The sequence below is a fragment of the Theropithecus gelada genome, chromosome 16 (genome assembly GCF_003255815.1).
Source record: "Theropithecus gelada isolate Dixy chromosome 16, Tgel_1.0, whole genome shotgun sequence".
Taxonomy (NCBI): Eukaryota; Metazoa; Chordata; class Mammalia; order Primates; family Cercopithecidae; genus Theropithecus; species Theropithecus gelada.
The window spans coordinates 3,287,323-3,305,875 of NC_037684.1; the positions used below are offsets into that span (position 1 = coordinate 3,287,323).

Here is an 18,553-nt window from a genome sequence, read left to right on the forward strand (position 1 = left end):
CAGTAAATGCTCAATAAGATGTTTGTTATTAGCGTAATTTATACTAATTACCACAGTGTGTAATAAAGATTGAAGAGGGAAATGTGACGTATATGAATGTGAGCATTGGTCTCAGAGATGCAATTCCCACAAACAATTATAATATGGAGCAAACTATTAGCAACATCTAAGGCGAGTATTGACTTTGCTATACTGAATTCCTGCATGTTAATGCACTATAAGATTTTCTTAAGTTTCAATGATAATTAAAGGAGATTGCATTTTCAGAAACTTCTCATTTTTTGTCAAAAGTTTTAATTTATTGCTTAATTTTTAAAAAGACCCTCAGAAAATTTGAATACGGACAGGGTCTTAGATGAAATTAAGGATTTACAGTTAATGTAATAATGGCATTGTGGTTACTGTGACTTTTTCTTAAGTACTGGGAGTGAAATGACATGGTTTCTGAGTTTTACTTTAAAATGTTTCAACAAAAAAATTTAACACGGAGTGGGGATAGATGAAAGAAGTCAGGCAAAAGGTTGATGGTTATTAAAGCTGAGTAATGGCCAGGCGCGGTGGCTTATGCCTATAATCCCAGCACTTTGGGAAGCCAAGTAGGCAGATCACCTGAGGTCAGGAGTTCAAGACCAGCCTAGCCAACATGGTGAAACCCTGTCTCTACTAAAAATACAAAAAAAAATTAGCTGGGTGTGGTGGCGCATGCCTGTAATCCCAGCTACTCAGGAGGCTGAGGCAGGAGGATCGCTGGAACCCAAGAGGCAGAGGTTGCAGTGAGCTGAGATCACACCGCTGCCCTCCAGCCTGGGTAACAGAGTGAGACTCTAGTCCAAAAAAAAAAAAAAAAAAAAAAAGCTGAGTAATGAGTTTATGAGGATGTACTTTCTTTCTTTTTTTTTTTTTTTAACAGGTATGAGTCACCATGCCTGGCTGAGGATGTACTTTCTACTTTAATATGTTTGGAAATTTTCTTAGTAAGTTCCAAAAGGTATCTTTTTTTTTTTTTTTTTTGAGACAGAGTCTTGTTCTGTCACCCAGGCTGGAGTGCAGTGGCTGGACCTCAGCTCACTGCAAGCTCCGCCTCCCGGGTTTACGCCATTCTCCTGCCTCAGCCTCCCGAGTAGCTGGGACTACAGGCACCCGCCACCTCGCCCGGCTAGTTTTTTTTGTATTTTTTTTTAGTAGAGATGGGGTTTCACTGTGTTAGCCAGGATGGTCTTGATCTCCTGACCTCGTGATCTGCCCGTCTTGGCCTCCCAAAGCCAAAAGGTATCTTATAAGCCTTAAAAATAAAACAACTACAGGCAACACATTCAAATAATACACATATATTTATGTATATATTATGAATATTTATGTAAATATTTATTATACATATACAATAACAATGCCAAGTGCTGAGGATTCAATGGTGGAAGAGAGAGACATGATCTATGCCCTCATTGAGTGTATAGTCTAGGCTACTCTTCTTTCATTTGTTAATAATTTTAATGACAGCTTTTTTTTTTCCAAGAGACGGAGTCTTGCTCTGTCCCCCATGCTGGAGTGCAGTGGTGTGATCTCGGCTTACTGCAATCTCTGCCTCCCAGGTTCAAGCAATTCTCCTGCCTCAGCCTCCTGGGTAGCTGGGACTATAGGCACATGCTGCCATGCCTGGCTTTTTTTTTTTTTTTTTTTTTTTTGTATTTTAGTACAGATGAGGTTTCACCATGTTGCCCAGGCTCAGGCAATTCGCCTGCCTCGGCCTCCCAAAGTGCTAGGATTACAGGCGCGAGCCACTGCACCTGGTTTTTTTTTTTTTTTTTTTTGAGACAGGGTCTCCCTGTGTCACTCAGGTTGGAGTGCAATGGCGCGATCTCGGCTCACTGCAACCTCTGCTTCCTGGGTTTAAGCGATTCTCCTGCCTCAGCCTTCCGAGTAACTGGGATTACAGGCGCATGCCACCGCGCCTAATTTTTGTATTTTTACAGAGACAGGGTTTCATCATGTTGGCCAGATGGCCAGGCTGGTCTTGAACTCCTGCCTCAGGTGGTCCACCCACTTCGGCCTCCCAAAGTGCTGCGATTACAGGCGTTAACCACCCACCTGGCAAAATGACAGATCTTTGAAGCCAGAAAAATGTGCTCTGGAGGCAAATTCTTCTGTGTAAAATAACCCCTCTTCCTTAGAGAAACAATTCTAATCCATCAACTGGCTCATTATATTTGTCAGAAATTTCTATTTGGAATTTTTTTTTCAGTGCTGCTGTTCTTAGAGTCTCCCTCCTCTTAACTCTGTCACTATTCCAAAATGGCCAGGCCAAGGGAAAAAGAGGCATAGTTACACAGCTCAAATGACCCATTTAGCAAGGCAGAGGTGAGACTCCCGTGGCTATCTTTTTGTCTCTATTCTGATACTCCTAGGAAAATTTAGGGAAGCATAAACGACAGAAGTGGCTACATTAAATCTTGTTTCTAATAAGAACAGATATAACAAGAATGTAATGGTTACCATTCTGATGCCAAATGCATAAGATAGAGAACTGTACTTCTGACTTCATGTTCCATGAAGTAATTGAGCATTTAAAACCAAATTCACTTATGAGAAGCTAAGAGGAACTAACATTTAAATGGACTAAGATCTAGAAGGCTGGGATCAAGAGTGGGACATTATACACACAGAACAATGAATAAATAGTAAATGTACATGTGGCCGACTGGGAGGCAGTACTGACTCCTTCTCTGATTGTAGACACACTCTACAACATGTTAATTCATCAGAAATCCTGGTGCAGGTAAACTAGAATTTCTTATAAACAAGATCTTGTATATTATTACATATTTACATTTGGGCCTCCCTTGGCCCAAGTTTCCTGAATGTATTAGAGGCTCTTTTATTCTCTGTCAAGGCTCCAAGAATTTCTGGCAAGGCTCAAATACAAATGGCCTGGGAACAACTGAACTTTGTTTCTGACAATTTATCTACAACTCCTACACCAACCAGTGGCAACTGATTGGCTAAGTCAAAGCTGATAAAAGGAAAAATATAACTTTCATAAGTATTACCTATAATGCAAGTTACCAGGCCAAGTTAGAAGTGAGCTATAAGAGTTTCTTTGTAAGTGATATTCACTGCAAACATTAGTTGTCTCTTTTTTATTTTTTATTTTTTGAGATGGAGTTTCACTCTGTTGCCCAGGCTGGAGTGCAGTGGTGTGATCTCAGCTCACTGAAACCTCTGCCCCCTGGGTTCAAGCAACTCTCCTGCCTCAGCCTCCCGAGTAAATGGGATTACAGGTGCCTGCCACTGCGCCTGGCTACTTTTTGTATTTTTAGTAGAGACGGGGTTTCACCATGTTGGCCAGGATGCTCTCAATCTCTTGACCTTGTGATCCACCCACCTTGGCCTCCCAAAGTGCTGGGATTACAGGCGCAAGCCACTTCGCCCGGCCAGCTGTCTCTTTTTAAAAAGTTTATTTTATAATATCAAAAGCATTTCAAATGTTTGGCTCGCCCTTGCTTACTCAAACTGTAACAGAAGTTCCCAAACCTAATGAGAAGGGCCCCAGCCATTTCATACTGACTTAGGCTTGAATACCATGCATATTTCAGATCCATTCAATTTTCAGCTTCTTTTTTGTTTTTGTGTTTCACTCTGTTACCCAGGCTGGAATACAGTGGGGTGTTCTGCAACCTCTGCCTCCCGGGGTCAAGCAATCCTCCCACCTCAGCCTCCCAAAGAACTGGGACCACAAGTGCCCGCCACCATGCTTGGCTAATTTTTTGTATCTTTGGTAGAGATGAGGTTTCACCATGTTGTCCAGACTGGTCAATTTTAAGCTTCTTAAATGGAAGAATAGCACTTAAGAGTTCCTGGAATTTGATCACAGGCCTCTAGATAGTACCTACAGTATTAATTCAACACCTATCTCCTAATTAGAAGGATGAGATAAAAATCTTTGAAGAAAAAATTCTGAAACGTGAGGGGATAAACCCAAGACTTTATTTAAAGTTCCCTTTAGGCTGGGCGCAGTGGTTCACGCCTGTAATCTCAAAACTTTGGGAGGCTGAGGCAGGCAGATCGCTTGAGGTCAGGAGTTCGAGATCAGCCTGGCCAACATGGCAAAATCCTCTCTCTACTAAAAATACAAAAAAAATTAGCTGGGTGTGGTGGCGTGTGTCTGTAATCCCAGCTGCTCAGGTGGCTGAGGCAGGAGAATCACTGGATCCCGGGAGGAGGAGGTTGCAGTAGGTTGAGATCACGCCACTCCACTCCAGCCTAGGCAACAGGGTGAGTGAGACCCTCAAAAAAAAAAAAAGTTCATTTTAAGCTTCAAGATTCTAGGTTAATGAATTAAAAATCTATGTGCCACAGCCATAAGGAAAAGTCTAACGCCCATCCTGGTTTGAGGTTTATTTCATATTCCTCCATTGGAGATAAGATTAAGCAAAATGTAATAATTTAATTTATTAACACAATCAAATAAATTTAAAATGACAATTTTGTTCATAATACCCTAATTTTGAAAATGACAGCATTTCCAATGTTTCTTCAGTCTCCAGAACTTATATTGAAATCAATGACTGGAATAAGACAATTGAGATGCATTTCATTAATCAACTAAAATTCTCCTTGAAAAGGACACTACTGAAGTACATTTTAATTGTCTGAACAAAACAATATCCTGGATTTTAAAACTTGGCAGCAATAGTAACTGAGCTTATATTTCCAAGAAACTACATTTACTGCCTAAACTTGGAATGCTATTACAAGTTTCAGGTGAATTGTATCCAGCAGTCTTAGGACTGAAGTAGGTCTGAGAAGTCATCCCCTGCCTCTGCTTTATTCCTGAAAAACCCAACCTGTTTTCAAAGCTCATCTATCAAAGAATAATGCTATTCCCTCGGCATCTAATTTAAATCCTTAACCTAATTACAAGCAGTTTACAAACACCACCTGATAAAAGAGCTTCTCTTGGCTTAGAGCGGTGGTTCGCACCTGTAATCCCAGCACTTTGGGAGGCTGAGGCGGGTGGATCACTTGAAGTGAGGAGTTCGAAACTAGCCTGGCCATCATGATGAAACCCGGTCTCTACTAAAAATACAAAAATTAGTGGGGCGTTGTGGTATGTGCCTGTAATCCCAGGTACTCAGGAGGCTGAGTCACGAGAATCTGTGGAACCTGGGAGGCGGAGGCTGCAGTGAGTCGAGAACGCACCACTGCACTCCAGCCTGGGTGACAAAGCAAGACTCCATCTCAAAAAAAAAAAAAAAAAAAAAAGAGCTGCTCTCTTCAGCATCATCTAACATCAGGAAATACTCCTCCTCAAGCTTAAACTGTACCTTTGCCTTTAATTTCTTTTCACCGCTGGGCACAGGGGTTCATGCTTATAATCCCAGCACTTTGGGAAGCTGAGGAAGGCAGATCACCTGAGGTTGGGAGTTTGAGACCAGCCTGACCAATATGGAGAAACCCCATCCCTACTAAAAATACAAAAAATTAGCTGGGCGTGGTGGCGCATGCCTGTAATCCCAGCTACTCAGGAGGCTGAGGCAGGAGAATCGCTTGAACCTGGGAGGCGGAGGTTGTGGTAAGCCGAGATTGCACCATTGCACTCCAGCCTGGGCAAAAGAACGAAACTCTGTCTCAAAAAAAATAAACAAACAAACAAAAAAAAGAATTTCTCTATACCAAGAGTCTTACATGCATGCCCCTGCGTGCATGATGTAAGACTCTTTGTGAAAAGAAATTAATTACCCCCAGTAAACTACATTATAAAGACCCAATGTCTAAGACAGGCAGTTCATCCAATCCATCAGAGAGAAAGGTTCCAAAAGTATGTAAATATTAAACGCTAATCAAAAGAATGAAGCAAAATCAATAGCCAAAATTAAAACAGGCTTCACTTGTGACACTAGTAGACTAAAGAACACTGTCTTCAAAAGAAAAAGATTAGAACTTGAGGAAGTCTCTGAATATTTTTTTAAAATCAGTCTGTCTCTATGAAATTCTTAAATATGAATTGTATTCCGTGTAGCCATTAAAAACCACGATTTATTTATTGACATGGAAAGACATCCATGATAAACTATGAAGAAAGTAGGTTACAAAAAGGTATTTCTATTTTTGTCACATTTTTGTAGAAACAAAACAATGCTCTTCCTCTCACTCTTTACACTCTCTCTCTCTCTCATATATACATATTTTTAAAAGAGTGGAAGGATGCTTATCCAAATTGCTAACAATGATTTTCTCAGAATGTAGAATACAGAGTGATTTTTACTTTATTTATACCTTTTTGCATTGTTTGACTGGGATAAAAAAACCCCACATAATATATTTATAGCTAGAAAAAATAAACCAATTTCCATTTTAGAAGCAACATATGATGAAAACCAAAATAATAAAACTCCTCATTTTCTTAAATTCTCCTGCAAAGTACTCAAAAAAGACCTCTTTGTACCTTATCAGCACTTCAGCTTTAGTTAAGAACATCAATTGAAGTTACTTCAAATGTCCTGAGAATTCTTAATTTCTCAGATTATTGTTTTAATTAAATGGTTGATCTTTGGTAATGTGCAAGAGTACTATAAAACCACTTCCTTTATTTTACTAGCTACAGTTTTCCTAAGTACTAAAGTTAATGCTTGATGCCTGTATTGGAACACAGAGCTTCCCTGGAGGAAAAGATTGGCTTCGTCTTATTTTCAATGCTAAAGCAAAATGTGTGGTTTAGTTGGGTTATTTAAAAAATAAAGGCAAGACTTTTAGTGGGCGCAGTGGCTCATGCCTGTAATCTCAGCACTTTGGGAGGCCAGATGGGGAGATCACCTGAGGTCAGGAGTTTAAGACCAGCCTGGCCAACATGGTGAAAACCCGTCTCTACTAAAAATACAAAAAATTAGCCGGGTATGGTGGCGCATGTCTGTAATCCCAGTTACTCGGGGGGCTGAGACAGGAGAATCACTTGAACCCAGGAGGCAGAGGTTGCAAAGAGCCACGATTGAGCCACTGCACTCCAGCCTGGGCGACAGAGATAGACTCCGTCTCAAAAAAAAAAAAAGGCAAGACTTTCAGTTGACTATCAAACTTTTAACCTTCTGCACAAATCTTAAGAGTTTCAGCATTCCAAATTTAACTCAAAACAAAAGCCTTTGCTTTGAGTCTACAAATGCTCCTTTCAGTTAGAGAAGTGCTAATTTGTCCAAAGTCATACAATGCATTGACTCATTTTCTTGAAGATGACTCACTCAATAATCTGAAACATAATGACCATGTGTTTGTAACAATTCAAAACAACTGTAAAATGACTTGTCATGTGAACTTTGAATTCAGAGGCGTAAGTTACATTTTCTGAATTTATTTTATAAATGTAAAGCAACTGAAGATGCATATTTTAGTAAGAAAAGAATTGCCAGCTCTGCCTTCATAACTGCTTCCTTCATGTTCTTCCAAGTCTCTATGTAGTTAAAATTATTTTAATATTTAGAGATTCACACCAAATTCCAGAAGGTTATCAATGAGAAAATGATAAAGTGATGTTACATCTCTTTAAAGCTTTAGCTTTACCAAAACACACAAATTTTGAAAGCTATCAGCAAATATTTATTGGGCATCCAGTATGTGCGTATGTGCAAATGATTGTTGTTATGGGTTTTCAAAGAGGTGTACTACAAGCGTGACTCCTGGATCAGCAGCATCAGCAGTATTTCAAAACTGGCTTAAAAATACAAATTATCTCTGCTTCCCCTTTACTAATCAAACTCTGCATGTGCAGTCCAGTAATTAGTGATTTAACAAACCTCTCCAGGTGATTTTGATATATTTTAAAGTTTGAGAATCATTGCTTCAGATGATGATGATGATTATTATTAGAGACACGGTCTTGCACTGTTGCCCAGGTTGAGGGCAGTGGCGTGATCATGGCTCACTGCAGCCTTGACCTGCCAGGCTCAAGCAATACTCCCACCTCAGCCTCCCGAGTAGCTGGCATGCCACTATGCCCAGCTAATTTTTTACTTTTTGTAGAGACAGGGTTTTGCCATGTTGCCTAGGCTGGTCTTGAACTCCTGCCTCGGCCTCCCAAAGTGCTGGGATCACAGACATGAACCACCACACCCCAGTCACTCCAGATTATTAATACTGTAAGAATTGCATCCCCCTGTTCCCTTTTAAATAACAATAATAACATTATGATTATTTTTTGAGACGGAATCTCATTCTGTCATCCAGGTTGGAGTGTAATGGCGCAATCTTGGCTCACTGCAACCACCGCCTCCCGGGTTCAAGTGATTCTCCTGCCTCACCCTCCTGGGTAGCTACAGGTGTGTGCCACCACGCCTGGCTCATTTTTGTATTTTTAGTAGAGACATGGTTTTACCATGTTGGCTAGGCTGATCTCGAACTCTTGACCTCAAATGATCTGCCCACCTCAGTCTCCCGAAGTGTTGGTATTACAGGCGTGAGCCCCTGCGCCCGGCCTTAAATAATTATTTAAGAAAGAAATATATCAAGATATCAAGAAATACAGACAAGATTTATATAAATGTATAATGTTACTTTTGGTTAGGATATAAAACATTTAAAAAATTAAAAATAAGATATAAAACAACTATGAAAGGATTCCTTTAAATTTTTATATATTCTAATCAAAGGACTCATTACCACATGCCTAGATTACTGCAATAACTACCTTAGCAGGCCTCCCTGATTTAAAATGATCTTTTCCTCCTCTCTATTCTGCATTAGCTTCTGAGGAATCTTCCCTAACTACTATAGCTGTCCCATGGCATTCTTTGGCTGAAAAACCTGTGATGTTTCACAACTGCTTATTTTGAAAAGGGAGAGGTACTACCTTTAGTTAGTAATCTAGAGCAAGCAGCAAGCTTGTGCAACCCATGGCCTATGGGTCACATGTGGCCCAAGATGGCTTTGAATGTGGCCCAGCACAAATTCATAAACTTTCTGAAAACATTATGAGATATTCCTGATTTTTTTTTTTTTTAAGTTCATCAGCTATCGTTAGTGTTAGTGTATTTTATGTGTGGCCCAAGACAGTTCTTCTTTTTCCAATGTGGTCCAGGGAAGTCAAATGATTGGACACTCCTAAGAGGCTCAGATGGGAAACGTAAATAAGGAAAGTAAGCCACGTGAATATTGAATGGGTAGAAATACTTTCCAATTTCCACAAAGAAATATGCTCATCTCGGTTTTGTTTTCCTAGTTTTATTGGAGGTACTACTACAACAGTGCAGGAATGATGACAAATGGTGACACTTAAGAAGACAATAGGGGCTGGGCACTGTGGCTCATGCCTGTAATCCCAGCACTTTGTGAGGCTGAGGCGGGTGGATCACAAGGTCAGGAGTTTGAGACCAGCCTGCCCAATTAGGTGAAACCCCGTCTCTACTAAAAATACAAAAATTAGCTGAGCGTGGTGGCGCATGCCTATAATCCCAGCTGCTTGGGAGGCTGAGGCAGGAGAATTGATCGAACCTGGGAGGTGGAGGTTGCAGTGAGCCGAGATTGTGCCATGGCACTCCAGCCTGGGCGACAGAGCAAGACTCTGTCTCAAAAAGAGGATTATGGCAAATTAAGAACCCATGCTAGACCTCACCTAACTTTAAAATTCTGGCTTACATTTTTTTAAAAAAATGCTGTGATCCAAACAAAACATATCTCTGGCCTATACACTGCCAGTTTGAGACCTCCAGTTTACAGCACTAAATCCATATTTGCCTGCCTTGTTTTCTAGTCTCTATCTTCCCAATAATAATCCCCATACTTAGACAGCATTTTGCACTATTCAGTATGTTTTCATGTCCAGTTGACCCTCTCAACAGAATAGGTAGTCAGGAGATGAGGAAATGAGCATAGACAGGGTAAAGTAACTTGTCCAGTATCATATGACTTAGCACCTAAGTTCAAGTCTCCTGAGTCTGAAGCCAGCATCAATCTTTGGCCATTTCACTCCTTCCTTGTCCTTCTCTATGTGTGTTTTTGCTTGTTAAGTCCTTATCTAGAATAATTTCTTTCTACCAATCCAAATCTCATCATCTTTCAAGAGTCACCTCAAGCTCCGCTGACTACATAAACCTTCCTCATCTAGGTCAAATCCCCAAGTTTTTTCTTGATTTTCTGAACTTCAATTGTTATTATAGTTAATAACTTACAAACTGGTGCTTATCAACAGTCTTAAACCATCAAATTATTTCACAACATTCCACATTATCTTCTCTCTTACTTCACATAGTTCCCAGCACTGTGTTGGGATGTAAAAATGACTGTTCGATGTTGGCTGGCTATCTTAGATAGTCTTTTGAGGAAGAAAATTATGATGACACCACTAACTTACCAGCCTGATGTTGTCTTCTGGGCGGAGTAATATGAACATTGCTTGGAGATGCTGTTGGAGATCGCCTGGTGAAATTTACAAACCAAAGGATAATTATTCTCCATTCTAACATTGACAGAGAGGATTCCTTCTACCTCAGTGACTTTTGTAAAAGAAAGTTCTGATTCATTAAAGGACTCTGATTAGACATAGAAAATTAAATGATTATTGACTTCTTTTAAAATGGAAAGAGAGACTGCTAGACTGCATCTTAATACATTTGCTTTTAGTCTATACTATATTAAAACTTAGGTCTGTCCTGTGAAAGGTACACTTGAGACCAGTCTCAGTTTTGTATTATGGTGGATGTTGATGAGAGACTTGTTGTTGAGATCTGTTAGGCAGAGGCAGCACTCACTGGCTGTATTTTCAGGCTCACTGAAAGTAGCAATGAGGGCACTTTGAAAATGGGTGTAGTAGTGTAGTGTTAGAGGAATTATCCATAACTTTTAAAAAGCTAACCATTTTGTCATTCCTATTTCTATAATCATATGCTTTGGTTGCATTTGACCTAAGAAGACTTTTGGATTCTCCCTAGAATAAGGTCAATAGTTTAAAATGACTTTCATATTAGTGACTGAAATTATTATTTATCTTAATTTTTTTTTGAGACAGAGTCTCGCTCTGTCACCCAGGCTGGAGTGTAGTGACTGATACTATAATGAGAGTATATATACACACACACACACATATGTGTATATATATTTTTATGTGTATATATGTATATATATGTATATACATATGTGTGTGTGTGTGTGCACATATGTATTTTTTGGTTTTTTTGAGACGGAATCTCGCTCTGTCGCCCAGGCTGGAGTGCAGGGGTGCGATCTCGGCTCAACGCAAGCTCCGCCTCCTGGGTTCACGCCATTCTCCTGCCTCAACCTCCCAAGTAGCTGGGACTACAGGTGCCTGCCACCATGCCTGGCTAATTTTTTGTATTTTAGCATTTTAGAGACGCGGTTTCACCATGTTAGCCAGGATGGTCTTGATCTCCTGACCTCGTGATCCGCCTGCCTTGGCTTCCCAAAGTGCTGGGATTACAGGTGTGAGCCACTGTGCCCGGCCAATGAGATTATATATTAAGTATGCCACATAAGGGATATACATTCTCCTGAACATATTATTAGGTTCTTTAAAATGGCCAACCATTATTTGAATCCTCACTTGTTCTTACACATTTTGTCAAACTAAGTTGAAATTTCTTTGTTTTAACTATTATAGATTTCCTCATATTCCTAGGAAATCTGAGGCTTTAGATAGCAGGAGATAAATAATGTACTATCATAAATTATGAAAATCTGTGAACAAAAAAACCTCACTCTTGCCCACTCAGATATTGCCCTTATTAAAGTCTAAGGTGACTGATACAGTCACATAACCATGAATGCCACTATAACTTGTTCTCATATTGGTCTTGAAATCTACATACATAATTTTCCTTCAGTTAACTAATAGCTGTTAATTATGAGATGAAATACTGTTATGTACAAGAAGTGGATAGAGGCAGGAAGAAAAAAGTAGGTTGGCAAATGGGTTGGTGCGTTTATACAAATGACAGCAAGTCTGAAACTCTTTCCTTTCTTCTTAAACAGAATAGTTTCCTTAGTCCCACCACTTTGGGAGGCTGAGGCAAGGGACTGCTTCAGGCTAGTGAGCTATGATTATGGCACTGCACTCCAGCCTGGGTGACAGAGTAAGACCTCACATTTAAATATAAATAAATAAACAAAAAACCAAACACCCACCCCCCCAACCCCAAATCAAAAAGGATGGTTTTCACTGCTGGCTTCTGACCAATTAATTCCATATTGCAGAATCTTTCAATTTTCAAAATTAAAATGGAGAGTCATTATGTTTGGCCAGATCCATTCTACTACCTTTCAAGACCAGGGACACAATCTTAAGTCTCATATGCATAAACCCAAGAGAAAAGAAAACATATGTCCACCCAAAAAGTTGTACACGCATGTATATACAGCATTATTCATAATAGCAAAACAGTGAAAACAACTCAAATGTCTATCAAATGATGAATGGATAAATAAAATGTGGTATTATCCACAAAATGTAGTATTATTTGGTCATGAAAAGGAATGATGTACTGATACATACTATACCATAGATGACCTTTGAAAACACGCTAAGAAAAAGAAGCCTGTCTCAAAAATCCATTTATATGAATCCATTTATAGAACACCCAGAATAGGCAAATCTACAGAGACAGAAAGTAGATTCGTGGTTGCTTAGGGCTGGGAGAGAGGGTGAGAGAAATAGGGAGTGACTGCTAATGGGTATCGGGTTTATTTTCAGGGCGATAAAAATGTTCTAAAACTAGATTGTGGTGATGGCTGTACAACTCTGTGACTCTTCTAAAAACCAATGAATGTACACTTTAAATGAGTAAACTGGGTGAATTACATGCTATGTGGATTATATCTCAATAAAGCTGTTAAACAAAAAATAAAAGGACAAGTATGAAGAGATAAAGTGTTAGGTATAAACAATGAAAAGCTAACTGAGTTACAAGTTGCAACTGCATTAAGCAGCTGGGGATACTTTTTATTTTATTTTTTCTCGAGACAGGGTCTTACTCTGCCACCCAGAATGGAGTACAGTGACGCCATCACGGCTCCCTACAGCTGTGACTTCCTGGGCTCAAGCAATCCTCCCACCTCAGCCTCCAGGGTAGCCAGGACTACAGGTGTGCACCACAATGCCTGGCTAATTTTTTGTATTTTTTGTAGAGATGAGGTTTCACCATGGTGCCCAGGCTGGTCCCGAACTCCTAAGCTCAAGCAATCTGCCCATCTGGGCCTCCCAAAGTGCTGGGATTACAGGCACAGACCACTGCACCAGGCCGGAGCTTCTTTAAAACTAACTTTCCTTCTGTCCTACCAGTAGAAATAACCAGAGGAAAGGATTTTTAGGGTGGAGAACTTCTGGAGGAGAACCCTAAATAGCAGCCCAAAGTCCCCACTCCGAACACTACTGGCCCAAAGATTCAGCTGGCTTTTCTGAAGCTCAGACAAAAAAAGTCAGGAGGCCTACTCAAGTAAGCCTTCTTATGTGAGTTGGAAGCTCAGGTTTGTTAGCTGCGAAAAGTATTGCTCTGAGCAAACTGCATATCATTTCCTACTGGGCAACTGTACTTCACAGAGTCTAATATAAGGCAATATATTGACATAGCATTAAGATAACCTTCCCTACATTTTCCCACCATATACTTCACTGCTAGGAGCTAAATTTCAATTTTCTATTGGATTTTATAGACTTTTCATTGTTTCCATTTAAAATACTGGCAGACATTCGCCTGTAATAGCCTTCTTTGCAAAATACTATTTGGATATTTCAGATGCAGGCCAGTTAAAAAATTCTAACTAGTTCAAGAAACATGCATAAGGAAATACAACTAGACACGGTAAGCCCTTGACCTGCTCTCAATTCTGCCATCAACTTGCAGTTACTGTGGGCTTGGCCAAGACAGCTTCACTTTATGTGACAGCCTGGCTCTTGTAAGCCAAGTTTATACTCGCACTGCCTCATCTGTTCCGGTCTGGATCACAAATCAAGTCCATTCAGCTTGTGTTAAATCTGCTTTTCTTTTTAGTATGAGGAAAGCTAAGTGAACGATGTCAAGTAGAAACCTGGGTGGCAGCTGAGTGTAGAAGTTTGACCAAAGAAAAATGCCAACCAGTGCCAGGAGCTTTAAAAGCCATTGACCCCATTAACTACTACATGCCATAGAGTAATTTGCCCAACATCCTAGTCAAACTGGATTTAAACCAATAATTTGTCTTCTTTTTACTGTAAGGGATAAATATCCACACTAAAAAGAAATAAAAAGCTTAGTGGGCATACTTCTTCCGCACATTCAAGTGTTTTGGGGAAGCGTCCTCCCCTACCCGACCTCCAGTACTGGACACTGGGGAGGAAGGTTTTAGAAAGTGCAATCCAAGCTAATTTCCAAAAGAGGTTATTTCCTCCCTTACTCTAAAAAATTTTCCATGGCTGGAGAGTTCTGGTAGGAGGAAAATATTGTCCAAACAAAATGGATTACAATTCTGAGCTGCCACAATTGCAACTAGGTGAAGGCCCAGACAAGTAGCAGGGCAGCCACTAAAATAGCAGAGATTATCTCACTAAAGCTATGCTCAATTACTGGCTCAATGGGACCCAATATTTTTGGCTTTCACCTCTGACCTAAACACTTAAGGTTATTGCAGTCTTTGTTCCTTTCTTAGTAATTACAATTTTTTTTCCCACTCCTGGAGGTCACAAGTAGTCAAAGTGTCACATTTATGACAACAAGCAACCTGCCTCTTTGTATACTATTGATCAGGATTAGTGTCCTCAAGCTTTTATTTTTTTCCCCCAAAATGATAAATAAGGTCTGCCGGTAGAAGAGAAGCATCAGGTTATCTTCTTAAACTGTGGATATTCTACACCTGGAAATCTCTCTCCCTAGGACACATTTTCTACAGTTCTTTTTAAACGTCATCACCACAGGTGTTCCTGATTTTAGAGAAATCCAATATAAAATAATACAATGCATATACTACTGTTAGTTGATATTTCAAAACCAGAGCTTATACTCATTCTTTGTTTATTTGATGACTCTTTGTTTATAGAAGTCCTCTGGGTTAAATTTCCAGTCTTTTTAGTGTATACATTCAAGTAGTAGACACTGGCACTTTAATATGTGACGTAATAACTCATTGTCACAGCAAAAAGTTTATCTTAGTATATTCTGTATCATTCTCCTCCTCATACCATCACTAGAGAGCAGAAAGAAATCAGAAATTGAATCTTTGATTAGTTGAAGTAACTCTGAATAAGATTCAAGGGAACAGCTAAACTTTTTTTTTTTTTTGAGACGGGGTCTCATTCTGTCGCCCAGGCTGGAGGACAGTGGCACGATCTCAGCTCACTGCAACCTCCATCTCCCAGGTTCCAGCAATTCTCCTGCCTCAGCCTCCTGAGTAGCTAGGACTATAGGTGCGTGCCACCATGCCCGCTAATCTTTGTATTTCTCTTTTCCTTTTCCTTTTTTGTTTTTGAGATGGAGTCTTACTCTGTCACCCAGGCTGGAGTGCAGTGGTGCGATTTCGGCTCACTGCAAGCTCCACCTCCCGGGTTCACACCATTCTCCTGCCTCAGTCTCCTGAGTAGCTGGGACTACAGGCACCCACCACCACACCCGGCTAATTTTTTTTGTATTTTTAGTAGAGACAGGGTTTCACCAGGATGGTCTTGATCTCCTTGTGATCTGCCCATCTCGGCCTCCCAAAGTGCTGGGATTACAGGCGTGAGCCACCATGCCAGGCCTAATTTTTGTATTTTTTGTAGAGATGGGGTTTAGCCATGTTAGCCAGGCTGGTTTCAAACTCCTGACCTCATGTGATCCACCCGCCTTGGCCTCCCAAGGTACTGGGATCATAGGCACGAGCCGTGCCTGGCTCTTTTTTTTTTTTTTTTTTTTTTTGAGACAGGGTCCGACTCTGTCACCAAGGCTGGAATGCAGTGGTGCAAAGATGGCTCACTGCAGTCTCAACCTCCCAGGCTCAAGTGACCCTCCCACCTCAGCCTCCCAGGTAGCTGGGACCACAGGTGTACACCACCACAATTCACTAATTTTCTTTTTTTGAAGTCAAATCTTGCTCTGTTGTCCAGGCTGGCATGATCTCGGCTCACTGTAACCTTCGCTTCCCAGGTTCAAGTGATTCTTCTGCCTCAGCCTCCAGAACAGCTGAGATTACAGGAATGTGCCACCAGGCCAAGCTAATTTTTGTATTTTAGTAGAGACAGGATCTCACCATGTTGGCCAGGCTGGTCTCGAACTTCTGACCTCAGGTGATCCACCTGCCTCAGCCTGCCCAAATGCTGGGATTATAGGTGTGAGCCACTGTGCCCGGCCACACTTGGCTAATTTAATTTTTTTTTAATTTTAATTTTTGTAGAGATGGGATTTCACCATCTTGCCCAGGCCAGTCTCAAAGTCCTCGACTCAGGCAATCCTCTTGCTTCAGCCTCCCAAAATGCTGGGATTACAGCTGTGAGCCAATGTGCGTGGCCCACCTGAACATTTTTAACCTGAACACTCAAAACCTTAACTGAGGGCCAGGCGCGAGGGCTCACGCCTATAATCCCAGCACTTTGGATAACCGAGGCGGGCAGATCACCTGAGGCCAGGAGTTCGACACCAGCCTAGCCAACATGGTGAAACCCCATCTCTACTAAAAATGCAAAAATTAGCTGAGCGTGGTGGTGCATGCCTGTAGTTCCAGCTACTTGGGAGGCTGAGGCAGGAGAATTGCTTGAACCCGGGAGGCGGAGGTTGCAGTGAGCTGAGATTACGCCAGTCCACTCCAGCCTCGGTGACAGAGTGAGGGTCTCGGGAAAAAAAAAAAAAAAAAAAAAAACCTTGGCCGGGCACGGTGGCTCAAGTCTGTAATCCCAGCACTTTGGGAGGCTGAGGCAGGCGGATCACCTGAGGTCAGGAGTTTGAGGCCAGCCTGGCCAACATGGTGAAACCGTGTTTCTACTAAAAATACAAAAATGAGGTGGGTGTGGTGGTGGGCGCTTGTAGTCCCAGCTGCTCAGGAGGCTGAGGGAGAAGAATCGCCCCCAGGAGGTGGAGGTTGCAGTGATCTGGGATCATGCTACAGCACTCCACCCTGGGTGACAAAGCGAGACTCCGTCTCAAAAAAACAAAACGAAACAAAAAAATCTCAGTCTTAACTGAGAAGTTTCATATAGCTTCATTAGAGTATTTTGGTACCTTCTTATAATTATTCTAACAAAAATGTATTGAACATCTACTAAGTGTAAAAGACTTTTTGCTAAGTGCTAAAAAAATGGTCTCTGAGGGTAAAAGAAAAGTGATTACAGCACAGTACAACACTTTCTTTCACCATTTAAAGAACTTCTGAAGAGATGGGGATGAGGTAATCAGCCTTTTAGAATGTAACACAAGATATAGTTACCAAGAAAGAAATAGTATATATGCCAGCGTTACCTGCATGTTTGTTCCGTCTGTGGCTGATTCTTGGTGTGGATGAGCCATTTCCCCGTGGTAGAAAAAGGGCAGCACCTTTGACAGTTAGAAAGCTCTCGCTGATGCTACAAGGAAAAAGTCAAAAGAAAATAAATTATTTAGGAAAGGAAATCAAAGGATAGGATGGATAACCACTTTAGGATTCTCTCTTCCCTATTCCAAAGTTCCAACTTCAGGGAACGAAGTAAAAACATAATCAAGAGAGGCTGTGGTTACTCACGCATACACTCCTGCCTACTCTAGACAAGTTTTCTTTCTTTTTCTTTTGTGAAAGGGAGTCTTGCTCTGTTGCCCAGGCTGGAGTGCAGTGGCGCAATCTTGGCTCACTGCAACCTCTGCCTCTTGGGTTCAAGCGATTCTCCTGCCTCAGCCTCCTGAGTAGGCTGGGATTACCGGCGCCCGCCACCATGCCTGGCTAATTTTTGTATATTAGTAGACAGGGTTTCACTACATAGGTCACTCCTGACCTCAAATGATCCGCCCACCTCGGCCTCCCAAAGTGTTGGGAATACAGGCGTGAGCCACCGTGCCCGTCCTCTAGATAAGTTTTCTGAAACAAAACTTACAATATTCTTCTTTTTTTTCTTTTTTTCTTTTTGCTCTGTTGCCAGGCTGGAGTGCAGTGGTGTGATCTTGGCTCACTGCAACAACCTCCACCTCCTAGGTTCAAGTAATTCTCTTGCCTCAGCCTCCTGAGTAGCTGGGATTACAGGAGTGAGCCACCATGACCAGCTAATTTTTGTATTTTTAATAGAGACGGAGTTTTACCATGTTGGTCAGGCTGGTTTTGAACTCCTGACCTCATGTGATCCACCCACCTTGGCCTCCCAAAGTGCTAGGACTACAGGTGTGAGCCACTGAGCCCAGCCAAAACTTACGATATTCTATATACAGTACATGGCGGCAGTTAAGAGCGGAGGCTCTGAAACCAGAATGTCTGAGTTTGAATCCTAGCTTTACTTCCTCCTACCAGAGTAGGCCTAAATTTCCTTATCTGTAAAACAGGGATAATAAAATGAAGTTGTTGTGAAGAGCCAATGAGAACACAGTGTCTTAAAGTGGTGCCTAGTATACAGTAAAAAGCCCTTAATAAATATTAGTTATAAGTAGATTAGTAGAAGGTT

At 41.1% G+C, this 18,553-nt stretch overlaps 1 protein-coding gene across 3 annotated transcripts in view; it reads right to left on the reverse strand.

Moving 5' to 3' along the window:
• Window positions 1-18,553, reverse strand: part of SSH2 (slingshot protein phosphatase 2) — a 303,418-nt gene that overhangs the window by 61,884 nt on the left and 222,981 nt on the right. For all 3 annotated transcript variants that reach the window (XM_025363691.1, XM_025363690.1, XM_025363692.1), the window contains 2 exons: window positions 17,391-17,494; window positions 10,334-10,398 (listed from right to left, as the gene is read on the reverse strand). In XM_025363691.1, coding sequence (XP_025219476.1) covers window positions 10,334-10,398; window positions 17,391-17,494 — 169 coding nt within the window. The remainder of the gene's footprint in view (window positions 1-10,333; window positions 10,399-17,390; window positions 17,495-18,553) is intronic.